The sequence below is a fragment of the Oncorhynchus keta genome, chromosome 26 (assembly GCF_023373465.1).
Source record: "Oncorhynchus keta strain PuntledgeMale-10-30-2019 chromosome 26, Oket_V2, whole genome shotgun sequence".
NCBI lineage: Eukaryota > Metazoa > Chordata > Actinopteri > Salmoniformes > Salmonidae > Oncorhynchus > Oncorhynchus keta.
In genome coordinates this window covers 30145278-30159768 of record NC_068446.1, presented here as the reverse complement: position 1 = coordinate 30159768, position 14491 = coordinate 30145278, and the positions used below count along the sequence as shown (strand labels likewise).

At 41.3% G+C, this 14491-nt stretch overlaps 1 protein-coding gene across 7 annotated transcripts in view; it reads right to left on the bottom strand.

Moving 5' to 3' along the window:
- Positions 1 to 14491, bottom strand: part of LOC118359234 (transcription factor E2-alpha-like) — a 32150-nt gene that overhangs the window by 17134 nt on the left and 525 nt on the right. For 6 of the 7 annotated variants that reach the window (XM_052480531.1, XM_035737632.2, XM_035737627.2 and 3 more), the window contains exons 2-5: positions 11189 to 11290; positions 9690 to 9762; positions 1052 to 1125; positions 512 to 584 (exon numbers count right to left, since the gene is read on the bottom strand). In XM_052480531.1, the coding sequence (XP_052336491.1) occupies positions 512 to 584; positions 1052 to 1125; positions 9690 to 9762; positions 11189 to 11269 (301 nt within the window). In that variant the 5' untranslated portion in view covers positions 11270 to 11290. The remainder of the gene's footprint in view (positions 1 to 511; positions 585 to 1051; positions 1126 to 9689; positions 9763 to 11188; positions 11291 to 14491) is intronic. The other variant, XM_035737631.2, reaches the window with a different exon arrangement.

The following is a 14491-nucleotide window of genomic DNA, read 5'->3' as shown; positions in this document are numbered from 1 at the left end:
TAGTAAAAAAATTCTTAGTAGCCATTTAAAATACAAAAGTAGTGATAAAAGCGGGCTCCCCCTTTCAGAGCGCTCAGCTGCTAGCCAGACAAACCCCAAGGGAGCATTTCTGCTTCAGTGCTCTTAACATCCCCAGCACCCACTAAATACACATTACACACACAGTTTCTGGCACTTTGTCACTCAGATTACATATTTTGTTATGACCATGAAATTGTTCACACCAACAGTAACCTCCGCTACTTATTTACAACCTATCCCCATTACAACAGTGGATCCCAACCAGGGGTATTAGGACCCCTGGTGGTACTTGGCCTATCCACAGGGGATACTTGAAAAGACTTATGAGACCACAGCCCTACTGGTAAAAATGCACGAAGGGGTAACTTCAGGGGTATCCGGGCAGAGTAAAATTCAGTTGGTGGTACAGTAACTGAAAAAGGTTGGGAACCACTTCATTACAACAGTGATAGACACAAAGAGACAAGCCAGCAGACTGAGTGTAGCCTACCTCCGATTCCTGAACTGAGGAAGGGAGATGACAGGCCCTCATGCTCATTGTAGTGGGAGCCATCTCCGTAGCCCTGTGGGAAAACAGGAAGAACACATGATGAGGACTGGAGTCCAAGTCAGCAGAGTTCACTGAAGTCCTTCCATGCCATGGCCAGTGCACTGGTTCATCCCAGTCTGTAAACTGTCATGCGAATCCAGGCTCTAGAAATCCAGGCTCTAGAAATTACTTAATCATCAAGTTGTGGTAATCAGTAATCACAGTTTGCTGCAGCCAATCTTCACCCCCTATACCCCGTTCCTGAAATGTACACCGAAATGAGCCAAGACAGTTACCGTGGCTGTGAAGCTGCAATTACCGTTGGGCTTCCACAGATGTAAAGTTTAGCGCAGAGCCTGCCAACACCTGACACTGATCCAAGACATTAGGTACAAAGTAAAAACAACCAGTCTGAATCTAAAGTTTGCCAACACACTCGGCTGTTATCGTGTATGAGTGAGAGAGTTTGAGAGCCTATGAGGTGTCCCTGGTAATGCTTACCCGTCCTTGGTTGAAGGAGGGGCTGTTCTGTTCTCCAGGGCCCCAGGATCCAGAGCTACTGCGCTCGTCCAGAGCTGGATGAGAGAAACGGCGGGGTTACTCACTGACTGGTATAGATAGACAGCTTTAAAAACACACATAAGGTTGGGTGGACCATGGAAGAGACAACTTCCATTAAACTATTAGATCCGGACAAATTATACTAAGACCAGCAAGTTACAATGACTGTGGGCATGTTCCTCCTTCCTAGTACTAGCGCAAGTGTTCATTTGGTGTCAGCAACGGGATCGAGTGGCAGCAGGACAATACCGTCGACCAACAGTGAAGTTAGGGGTAGGGTCCTATAGCTCAAACCTATCTGTAGGCATGTAGCCATAATACAAGCTAGCACCCATCACTCAGGTGAACTTGTCAGCAGTGCAGGGCCCTGAGCCAATGTATGTCATTCACAAGAGTTAACTGGTTTAAAGGCAAAGCCACTGGGACAACAGGTCATCTTTAAGAGAATCTGCCATTGTTGCATTAAAGGGATAGTTAACCCAATTTACAACATGGCATTGGTTTCTTCAACTTGTAAGCAGTCCAGAGACAAGGTATGATGGAAATCCATGCAATATCAGTCCCCTGGCACAGGTTCTACATACAAACGTTTTCACATTTGTGGCACAAATCCCATTCAGGTCAGGGGACCGATATTAGCATTTTTAGCACCTCATTTCCAAATAATCCGAAAGTATTCAAAATTGACTGTGAAGCTCAAAGTCAGAGGTTTTGAACATGATGCACAAAAAAAATGTTAATATTGGTCCCATGACTTGAAAGGGATTTGTGCCACAAATGCTAAAATGTTAGCATGTGGAAATAGTGCCAGGGAAACTAAATAAAACCATGGATTGCTGTCATACCTTGTCCATAGACAGTTTTCCACAAACAATGTAAACAATCCCAAAGATCTAGGCAGAGACTATTTAAGGTAGGGTAAGGAAATCAATATGTATTTGTACATTTGGGTGAACTATCCCTTTGAGGAACGATTCCATACATATCCATGTGAAAACATCAAAGTGAAAATCACCAGTCTAATGGAGGGGTCATTTCACTGATTGGCTGAGAATGCAAACTATAAAACAGAATGTGTCATTGTCCAGCTTCTCATTGAAATTCATTCCACAGCAGTTTTGCAGATGCCATCATACGCTAAGCCATAAAACGACCAATAACATACATATTCAGTACACAAAACGTATAGGAATATGTTAAATTATTTCACAAGTGGTGGCTGTGGCATAGGGAGAAACAAGGATTCTAAAGATTGGCGGAGCAGAAATTCCAAATACCCCCTTCTCCCATAGTCTTATCCGTTAATGCTACCAAGCCTCTCTGGAGACACAGGGCTTAATTGCATACTAATTTGCATAATTGTGCATATTAATGTCGTTGCCTTATGAATATTCATATTGCTCCTTTGATTTTTGCCTAATTAAAAAAATGTGTGCTTGAGAGGGAGAGTGTGAGGAGAGGGAGGGAGAGAGAGGGTCTGGGTGAGATGAGCGACTGACGAGTGAAAATGACTGATTAGGCTAACAGAGTGGTGCAAGCACCTACACACGCTATGACAGCCATGATCTATGAAGCTGATGCCACTGGTATGGAGAAGCAGGGGAGCAGGACCTCCAAAGATCAGCCTTACTCAGTCACTGTCAGTGGGCTGAAAGGCCACACTCCTAACACAGCTACATATAGTCACAACAGCACACATGAGTGATGGACAACAAAATATGTAAGACAGGCTTTGCATGGACACCACTTCATCTAAAAACAGCCTTGCTGGCAGAGTTAGTTTACTCAACACAGACACGATCAAATAAGAGGAACCCCAGGACTATAAAACAAGCTTTTCCATTATCCAGTGTCTACAATGGCTTTGGTCCAGCAGCCACTCAATAATAGTATTTGGTGCCCACCTAGACCTACGCCACTTAAAAAGGCCTCCATTTGAGGCGTGACGCAGTGGTCTACAGCACTGCATCGCAGCGCCAGCTGTGCCACCAGAGACTCTGGGTTTGCGCCCAGGCTCTGTCGCAGCCTGCCGCGACCGGGAGGTCCATGGGGTGGCGCACAATTGGCCTAGTGTCGTCCGGGTTAAGGAGGGTTTGGCCGGTAGGGATATCCTGGTCTCGTCACGCATCAGCGACTCCCGTGGCGGGCCGGGCGCAGTGCGCGCTAACCAAGGTAGCCAGGTGCACGGTGTTTCCTCCGACACATTGGCGCGGCTGGCTTCCGGGTTGGATGCGCGATGTATTAAGAAGCACTGCGACTTGGTTGGGTTGTGTTTCGGAGGACGCATGGCTTTCGACCTTCCGTCTCTCCCGACCCAGTACGGGAGTTGTAGCGATGAGACAAGATAGTAATTACTAACAATTGGATACCAGGAAATTGGGGAGAAAATGTAACAATTACAATTTTTTAAGAGGCCTCCATTTGACGAGTGGGTAGTGTCTGAGATAGAATCGCCTTACTGAGGACAACTCTGACAACATTGTTCACACTTTGTGGAGTAATTAACTCAAAGGCAATTAAACAAGGTGGGGAGCTGCTGAGATGACAATGACACAGCCAGCCATGTTAAGAAGTGGGAGCCAAACACTGAGCCTACTGCCACAATGGAGGAAGGGAGGACAGGGGTAAAGGACTGAAGGAAAGGAGGAGAGGGGGGGAGGAAGGGGGGAGGAGACACACACAAGACAAGTGGAGGAGAGAGGGACATGGGTGTGAGACGAGAGGACAGACTTCATTGGTCCATGTTCACTCGTCATTCTTTTGAAAATATTAATTTAATTGTTTGTGTAATGCTGTTATAAGTGTGATTGCATTTTATTCTCACTTTCTACCTGTTGAAACGTTGTGCCTCAACTTTATAACCTGATTCAGTAATGAGAATCTAGTGAAGGCCATGAGGGCAATTCTAACACTGCACAGGAGCAGCCAGCCACTGAAGAAATAATCATATTTTGAGGCACAAAACCTTCTCACATGGCAAAATCTAATATGCCACCAAAAGGCAGCCTGGATCGTTTCTTGCGTATGTCTTAACAACAAGATATAGACCTAGTAGAGCAGCCATTTTCTAGTGTCAGCAGTATAGGGCATATCAGAACACCCCATGATAATCATCTGAAAAAATATTTGTGTGGGGGTGTGTGCACGAGCATTTGTCTGTGCGTGTGAACGGGGGTTGTTTGTTGTGGTTGGGGGGGGGGGGCTGTCCTGGGTGGGTGGCTGGCTGGGTGACGGGGGCCAGCAGCTGCAGGGGTGAGTGAGGGGACGCCTGATAGAGCTCCCTTTGCAATTAGTACCCCTCTGAGTACTTTTGTGTTGGTGAATAGCTCTGCTTTTGCCTTTACAGCGCTGGGTCATCTACTAGTAGAGGCACACTGAAGCCATGATGTCACGGGATACAGTTGGCCCAGGCAAACAGGAAGTTGACGCAAGTTACCAGGAGAACAATAAAGAACTAAACAGGCTGCTCTTTGTTATGGCCCTGTGATCCTATCATAATGGAAGAAATGAAAAAAAAAGTCAAATATTTTTTTTTCAACAGTGCACACAAGTGACTCGATGCAACTTAGGAGACTTGTTAAGCAAATTTTCACACCTGAACTTATTTAGGCTTGCCAAAACAAAGGTTGAATACCTCAAGACAATTCAGGTAAAAAATAAAAATGTATTACATTTGTTTAACATTTCTAAAAAAACATCCCACTTTGACATTAAGGTATTGTGTGTAGGCCCGCCTCTACATATCCTAATAAATCAAATCAAGTTGTCATTTCAGGACAAAGTGGAAGAGGTGGGGAAATATTACGGGGAAAAAGTTAACATGAATCACAAACATTGCCTACTTCAATAGAAGTCCACAGTCAGGAGGAAAAACTGATGTAAAACTGCTAGTTTTTGAGCCAGTTTGTAATTTTATCCCTGTATTGAGGCTACTCCCTTTTGATTGTGTAGTGCCTTCAGAAAGTATGCCACCCCTTGACTTTCACATGTTGTTGTGTTAGAGTCTGAATTTAAAAATGCATTACATTTAAATGTTTTGACACTGGCCTATACACAATACCCCATAATGTCAAAGTGGAATAATGCTTTTAGAATTATTATTATTATTTTTTTTTTTTACAAATGTCTTGAGTCAATAAGTATTCAACCCCTTAATTATGGCAAGCTTAAATATGTTAAGGAGTAAAAATGTGCTTAAGTCGCATAATAAGTTTCATGGACTCACTCATGTGCAAGTGTTTATAACATGATTTTTTTTAATGACATCTCTAACCCACAGTTCCCTCAGTCAAGCAGTGAATTTCAAACAGATTCAACAACAAATACCAGCAAGGTTTTTCAATGCCTCGCAAAGGGCACATATTGGTATATTCGTTAAAAAACGCTGACCATGAATATCCCACTGAACATGGTGAAGTTATTAATTACATTTTGAATGGTGTATCAATGCACCCAGTCACCGCAAAGACAGAGGCATCCTTCCTTACTCAGTTGCCGGAGAGGAAGGAAACCGCTCAAGGATTTCACCATGAGGCCAAAGGTGACTTTAAAACATGTTCCAGAGTTTAATGGCTGTGATAGGAGACATTGGAGTTACTGTATAATACCAACCTAACTGACAGACAGAAAAGGAGCCTGTACCGAATAAAAATTCCAAAACATGCATCCTGTTTACACCAAGGCACAAAGTGATCCTGTAACAAATGAAATTAATTTTATGTCCTGAATACAAAGAGTTGTGTTGTGTTGGATTTGCCCAAAACATATCACTGAGCACCACTCTCCATATTTTTAAGCATAGTGGTGGCTGCATCATGTTATGGGTATGCTTGTAATTGTTAAGGACTGGAGAGTCACTAAGCACAGGCAAAACCTGGATCAGTCTGCTTTCCACCAGATTATGGGAGATTAATTCACCTTTCAGAAGGACAATAACCTAAAACACAAGGCCAAATCTACACAGGAGTTGCTTACCAAGACAGTGAATGTTCCAGAGTTAGTTTGGACTTCAATCTACTTAATAATCTATGGCAAAAATCTGAAAATGATGTCTAGCAATGATCAACGAACAATTTGACAAAACTTGAAGAATTTTGAAAAGAATGGGCAAATGTTGCACAATCCAGGCGTGGAAAGCACTTCGATTTACCCAGAAAGACTCACAGCTGTAATCGCTGCCCATGGTGCTTCTACAAAGTATTGACTGGGGGGGTATATACAGTATCAGCCAAAGTTTGGACACACCTACTCTCATTCAAGGGTTTGTTTATTTTTACTACATTGTAGAATAATAGTGAATATATCAAAACTATGAAACACATAGGGGATAATGTAGTAAACAAACAAGTATTAAACAAATCAAAATATATTTGAGATTCTTCAAAGTAGCCAGCCTTTACCTTGATGACAGCTTTGCACACTCTTGGAATTCTCTCAACCAGCTTCATGAGGTAGTCACCTGGAACCCATTTCAATTAACAGGTGTGCCTTGTTAAAAGTTCAATTGTGGAATTTCTTTCCTTTTAAATGCATTTGAGCAAATCAGTTGTGTTGTGACAAGGTAGGGGTGGTATAAAGACGATAGACATATTTGGGAAAAGACCAAGTCCATATTATGGCAAGAACAGCTCAAATAAGCAAAGAGAAACGACAGTCCATCATTACTTTAACCTTTAAGACATGAAGGTCAGTCAATGTGGAAAATTAAGAACTTTGAACGTTTTTTACAAGTGCAGTCTCAAAAACCATCAAGCGCTATGATGAAACTGGCTCTCATGAGGACCGCCACAGGAAAGGAAGACCCAGAGATACCTCTACTGCAGAGGATGAGTTCAATGGGAGTTAACAGCCTCAGAAAATGCAGCCCAAATAAATTATTCAGAGTTCAAGGAACAGACACATCTCAACATAAACTGTCACTGCTTGAATCAGGCCTTCATGGTCAAATTGCTGCAAATAAACCACTACTAAAGGACACCAATAAGAAGAGACTTGCTTGAGCCAAGAAACACGAGCAATAGACATTAGACCGGTGGAAATCTGTCCTTTGGTCTAATGAGTCCAAATTTGAGATTCTTGGTTCCAACCGCTGTGTCTTTGAGACACAGAGAAGGTGAACGGATGATCCACCGTCAAGCATGGAGGAGGTGGTGGTATGATGGTGCTTTACTGGGGACACTGATTTATTTAGAAATCAAGGCACACTTCAAAAGCATGGATACCACAGCATTCTGCAGCGATACGCCATCCCATCTGGTTTGTGCTTAGTGGGACTATCATTTGTTTTCAACAGGACAATGACTCAACACACCTCCATGCTGCGTAAGGGAAATTTGACCAAGAAGGAGAGTGATCATCAGGTGACCTGGCCTCCACAATCCCCCGACCTCTACCCAATTGAGATGGTTTAGGATAAATTGGAGCGCAGAGTGAAGGAAAAGCATTCCAGGTGAAGCTGGTTGAGAAAATGCCAAGAGTTCAAAGCTGTCATCAAGGCAAAGGGTGGATTCTTTGAAGAATATGAAATATAATTTGATTTGTTTAACACTTTGTTACTAAATGATTCCATGTGATATTTCATAGCTTATGTCTTCACTATTATTCTACAATGTAGAAAATAGTCAAAAGAAAAACCCTTGAATGGGTATGTGTCCAAACTTTTGACTGGTACTGTATGTAAATGAGATATTTCTGTATTTTATTTTGAATAAATGTGGGGTATTGAGTGTAAATGGGTGAGAAATTCAGGCTGTAACAAATATGGAATAAGTCAAGGGGTACGAATACTTTCTGTAGGCACTTTATATTTGATTTTATAACAAGGGGATTGAGGGATGAAAAAAAACAAAAAACAAACGACAGTAACACATCGCAATATTATTGCGATACTTGACTCCAATTTGTAATTTTTTGGACTAGGTAGCATTAACTAGCGCTAATCAGCTGTAACTGCAACAAAACTACTTTTTCATCCTACAACTTTGTTTCATCTTTTTAAATAGTGAGCCAACATGTTTTCAGCACTTTTATTTCCATGACTGATAAAAACATCAAAGTGCAATACTTTGTAGCTTACACACAAGCCTGAATTGTTGTTTATGGACACCCTGATTTTGCTCCACGGATTGATAGGCTTGTCTCAATCTCATATAGATTCTCTAGAGGTTGGCATCTATGGAGGTTTGTGCTGTGGCACTCAAATGCTATTACGAGATACCTGGAGTTCTCTGAAAGTTAAATGTGACAGCATGAAGTATCACATTCGAATGGTGTCAATGACCAAGGGGCACACTTAGGACGGGGGCAGGAATTAACTCCTCACTGCTAAGTAATTGCCTGCTGTAATAGAAACAAACACTGAGTCCTGCCACTGATCCCCATTCAGAGGGCTCCTACTCTAGCCAGCGCTCCATGCTGGGCCAGTTAAGTGCCCCAGAGCTGGGGGTGAGGGGCATTGTCTCAGGCTCAAGCCATTTCCTGTGAACCAGTGGGGGGAAAAGTCCTGTGCGGAGTTGGGGGAGGAGTGTTTTACACTTCGGGGTGGGGGAGTCGTTTCAAGTCCATAAGCCCTTTTCCGTCTTTGTTCCTCTGTGGCGGAGTTTTCACTCTGGGGGCCGCGCAGTGTGACTCCATTTCACACTGCAGGTTGGCAGGGTGACAGTGGGAAGGAACATGACTTACTAATAACATTCAGCAAAAGCTACTAGCTTACACAGGGGTTTCAGGTGTTTAAGGTGGGAAAATACAAGCGAGTTTTTGTATATTGGTGCTAGAAAAAGATGCAAAATAAAGTATATAGATCTCATTTTCTAAATTGAGATATTGCCATCAATTAAAAGGGTTACCAAGATAGCTTGTTCATCACCCTATCAAAAAAAAGATGGGTCTCATTCAACAACCATAAATGAAGAAATTCTGCTGAACTCCAGAAAGCTTTTCTCTTAAGTGTCATCCAACAACACAGCGCTCAAAGGCACGAACAGTGTCCTGAAGCTTCAGCACAGATGAATAATCTTGGTTAGATCAAAGAGGGGAAATGTGAACACATGGAGGGACAGAGCAGGCTCTCACGTTTCCAGAGGAGAACTCGGATCAAAGTAACTAGATCTGGCCAACTTACTACCAGCACCAAAAGGTGATGAAATAGTGTCCGCACACAGAGGATGTAAGAGGTCAATCCCAAATATCTATATTTTTATTTTACTAGGCAAGTCAGTTAAGAACTGCCTTGTTCAGGGACAGAATTACAGATTTTTACCTTGTCAGCTCGGGGATTTGATTTTGCAACATTTCAGTTACTAGTTCAACGCTCTAACCAATAGGCTACCTGCCGCCCCATATACAGCATCTTTAATTATATAACCAAGTGAATGGGTGAAGGCATAGTGCAATAGAACCAAAGCACTAACCACTGCCCTAGTACTTCCAACCAAAATATTTTGTCATTACATAACCATTCTCCATTACTTAATGACCCTATCAAAAAAACTAACGCTTCATACAATACAGTTTAAGTATGGCCCTGCAGGATATTCAAGGCTCAGGATGACAGGATCTTGCATTCTGAATAGAATCTTACCTGATCCACCAAACTGACTGCTAGCGAGTGTCGTCGGTCTGTTCTTCCCATTAGCCACAGGTGGTGCAAACATCTAGAAGAGGTGGGAAATCAATTCATAAATACACCTTCATTGAACATACAGTAAAACTAGATCATCTGTGATATGAAATGTGGGCTGGACACAGATAAGAGTGATCCCTGGTTACAGTGGCTTGTTTAACATGCCATCTTATGAGCCACTGTATGTTTCTGCCTCTTTGGCATCTGGGCCAGCGACAGCCATACTGCAGCATTTTCAGCCAATCCTGGCATAGCACGGCACGGCACACACACACACCTTTGTCTCTAGTGGGTTTAGATGCCTTCCCTAGCTACTACTTATAGAACTATGGACACGTTTATGATTTGAGTGGTGGCTACACAAATGATGTGCATAGCAAACCAAGGTCTTGATTGAGGGCATGATAGTTGATACTCCACACACTAATGGCCCATTAACTGACAGAGGAAACAGAACCAATGGAATTTCCCAATGTTACACATAAGGCTAAAATAATGGAGGAAATCAAATACATGGGCAGATCACATTAGTAAGCTGTGGTTAGTGGAGAGATATCAATTAATGTGGGACATCAAGTCTGATGACAAGCGTTTACCTTAATTAGAATTCCTGGTCTTGAATCCATGGATGTCCCCCGTATAAGGTAATTTTCCATAACAATACTAAGGATATTACATTTATTCAGAGAGAAACACTGACATGAATGTCAACTCAAAAGCCCAAGACAGAAATCATATGGGAGAAATGAATGGGAAAAAAAATAACAGGCCCGATGCCAGCAAGTGGATAAAACTCCTAACCAAAATCCCATTCATCTGACCATTTATAAAGACCTGCTATTCAAGAGACACAAATGACAGGGCTACCCCATTTCACACAGCATGTATTGAGGTGAATATGATGTAAGGTTTTTCAGCTGTGTATACTTTAAGAGTGCCAGAACCACTCAAGAGTATGGAGCATCCCTTTAAAAGTCCTGGAACTTATCAGCAATCAAACTATTGCAAGGTTGTGCACAAAATAAGATAAACCAAACTCGGAGCAAAATATAAACATAACTGCAAACATAGGAATCAAATGCATCTAGTCTAAATAAATCTTCAGCATTCAGGTCAACCCAAACCATAAATCAACCTTACTGCAGATTATGTTCTCTCATGTTCAAAGACTGATTTAAAACCCAATGAATAAACACATTGGACTTGTGTTTTATTCAGGTGACCTTACTTTGATGTGGGATGGGGGTAAAACAGATTTTTTTCTCTCCCCCAAATGACATCTGGGGAGAAATTAAGCTACTTCTGCCATGCAGGAGTTAAAGGATAAAAAAAAAGCATGAGGTGAGCGATGTAACGGGCCCGTCCCTCCCCATTCATCTCTCTCGTCCACCCTACCGTCCACCCGGCCCAGCAGCCCTTATGACCTGGCCCCAGACCCCTAGACCACTCTCTCTTACCGCACTGAAATCCAGGAGGTCGTTGAGTTCCTTGTCTTGTGTTCCCACTGCAGCCATTCTCTGCTGCGGCTGCTCGTTCATGCCCCTCAGTCTCTAACAACCCTACGAGAGAGATTCGCAAATAGGATAGACTGACTTTTAATGGAACCAGACTAGAGAGTACAAACACATTGAATGTGACTGAGAAAAAAAATATCACACTTGATATTACTGGCTGATATTACTAAAGAATTCATGAGTTCTATCACTTGTGAAAATGAGTGAACATACAGACAGTAACATACTGCTTTTTCGGCCTTGTCATTGACCCTTACCTACCACTATCTATGGACACAGATGAGTAAAGAGTTGAGTACCCAGACTAATAGTTAAAGATCCTTCCCCTCTTACTAAATTATTTCCCAGAAGCCCTAGAACCTTAACACTGCCGCCTGATCGCCTCTGACTTTTTCATGGTAATAATTGTCGTCAGACGTGGGTGAGGAGTCAAGGCTATTTTGGCATATGGGACACGGTTGCTCAAACAATAGGCCGGAAAAATGGGAAACACTATTTTGTTGTAACAGAGTTAAAAGTTAGGCCAGTGAATTCATTTATTGGTAATAATAACATATGAACAACTACAACCTAAAGAACAACCAGAGAATGTCATCAACTCCTTTGGGCATGACCAAATAAGCTACTAATAGTGAGGCTCACTACACAGGCTGCAAAGAAGAGAATCAGACGTTCTATGTGAAACATGTAGGCCTGTTTACTTTTTGTATCCCTTATCCAACCTTTAGCAAGAGTAATCACACTTCTGAGACCATGTCTTCCTTTCTGATGCTTCCACAACAAATCACACGCACGTCAATCATCCAATTCTATATGAAAGTAAAGTATATTAGGTTTACAATTAGACATAATTGGGACCATTGTTTGCACTGGGTAATAGGGGTGAAAGGCAGAGCTAATGGATGTATGCAAACATGTCATTACCAGATTACCATATGTCAGCGCAGAGGAACCTTGTCAAATGAAAAATATATATATAAAAAATAAGCATGAATACTGGATTTACCCTGTGTTTTGCATTCCAACATGCACCTGAGGCACAAAGGGAAGAGCTTGGATGCTCAGCAGCAGCAGTACATGCCACACAAAAACACTGCCAGTGCAACTGGAAAGAAGCACTAGGGCACCAACAGGTGGTGTACTTTTACCACATTCTTTGTAATCCATTACTAGTGCAATTTGCTTTAATCAACAATATAGGGGCTTAAACCAGAAAATAAACGCAACTTCTCAGAAGTAAAAGGTAAAAGACCAGATTTGTAACAATACATCCATTTCAAAATGAAAGCTATTCTTACTTTCTTCGTATTTGTAGTAGTTCCTTAGAGCCAAAACCACACTGTGGGATCAAGGAATTTATGTGTTTGGAGTTTCACCCAATGATGCTTCAGCATATTGAAACATGAATATACTCTTTGAAGGCTGAGAATACCTGTGTAAAAAAAAAATTCAAAAGGAGATCAAATTTGACCATACAAATGGCTATATACCATGCAAAGGATCCATCAGGAATAGGCCTTTGTATTGAAAGTGAAGGCAGGTTAGGCCTACATAACCTAACCTTGAATAAAACAAATTTAATACCCTAATATAACACTAGGCCCAAGCGTAAATAAGCCTAATGTTGCTTTGCCAGACTTTCGGATAAGGTGGTAGGCCAAGGATACACAAACCTTGCCAAACATAAACCATAAAAACATTTACTGTTCCAAAATGTTGTGGGTATGGAAATCCACAAAAGGAATTTGTGGATACACACATTTTGTAATGCAGAATTGCATATTTTGCTACTGACCATACAAACAATATTCGGTTGCAACAGATTACGTCTATGATTGCCTTGTACACATGCGAGAGACAAGGAAAGAAGTCCTCCAAGTGCAAAACTAGGCCTATAGAATGTATTTCTAAAGGGAACACGTTTTTCTAAAAATGATTAAATATACATACATATATACATACATACATACACACGTTCGATAAAACGGACCGAATAGTCCTCAAATATTTGAGATCTAACAGCAAAATAAAATCCATTGGGATAATGTACTTCGGAAAATATTCGAGCAAATTGAAGCCAAATCACCAGCTAGTAAGTGAGCTTTGGATAGTTGTGTTAATATCATAACAAATTGCTTATGTTTGAGTTTAAAAAAATTAAATTCAACTGTTGCTTCTTAGAAACAGAATATAATGTCAATGTTGCCAACCAGAATGTAACATCGACAGAAATAGAAGCAAGCAGTGTGGATGGGCATCATGATCAAATGTATAAAAACAAATCTGCTCAGTCCAACGATAGTTCGTTACAATACATTTGACCCCACATTGTTCCGCGTAGTTTCCAAGACTGAAACAACGTAAATATTTATTCCAGATTATAAACTCTTCTAAACAGTCAGCTATCCGTTTCCAATGATAACAGGCCACATCTAGGTCCTATATAGCTATACTGAAAAGGGATGCTTTTCAGCCGGAGGATATTCAGGTCCAAAATGCTCAATGTAGTGGAATATCCAGCTACACAAAGTTTAAAATAATGAATTACCTTTATGAAAAGGGCTTCTGAAAGATACTGAAAAAAAGTGGCCTCTGAATAACTGCGAAAGACCTTGAAATAATGCAATAAATATGTTGCTTCTTTTGAAATATTACAAAATATAACTCAAGGTTAGTTTGCATTTGAGTTCGTTCAGAGAGATGGTGGAATGTTCTGCCAAATGTGCAATAAAATAAATTAAAGTCTAGCCTGCTTAACCACTTTCATTAAATTAAGGGGTGGTGGTTTTGTGTATTATTGGTTATAGAAAGGTTTGTTACTTGCTTTACATTTGTTATGAACCTTTAAAATGGCAGGGTGAACAAATGAAAGCACAAGTTTATAATGCCCCTCAACATTATTTAGGCTACAGTCAATTCGTTTTTCGTCATAACCACATAACAGGCTTCTTTATTGGAAAATTGAGACTGGCAAACACATCACAATTAGTCATATTCAGAATAACCTTACAATATATTTATGGTGAACAAAGGACTAATTTCCCTCACAACACGGTTGGTGCGGAGACCATCACACACTTGATGGCTGAACTCGCCACCTTACTAGAAACCAGACAAAAACTTACACCCCCCTGCTCCAACCACACATTCCCAAAACTTTTGATAATTGTAGAGTCATACGTTCTACAATTGGCCTACATTAGGTACAATGAATTCGTGCATTTTAACGACTACATGCGAGTGTGA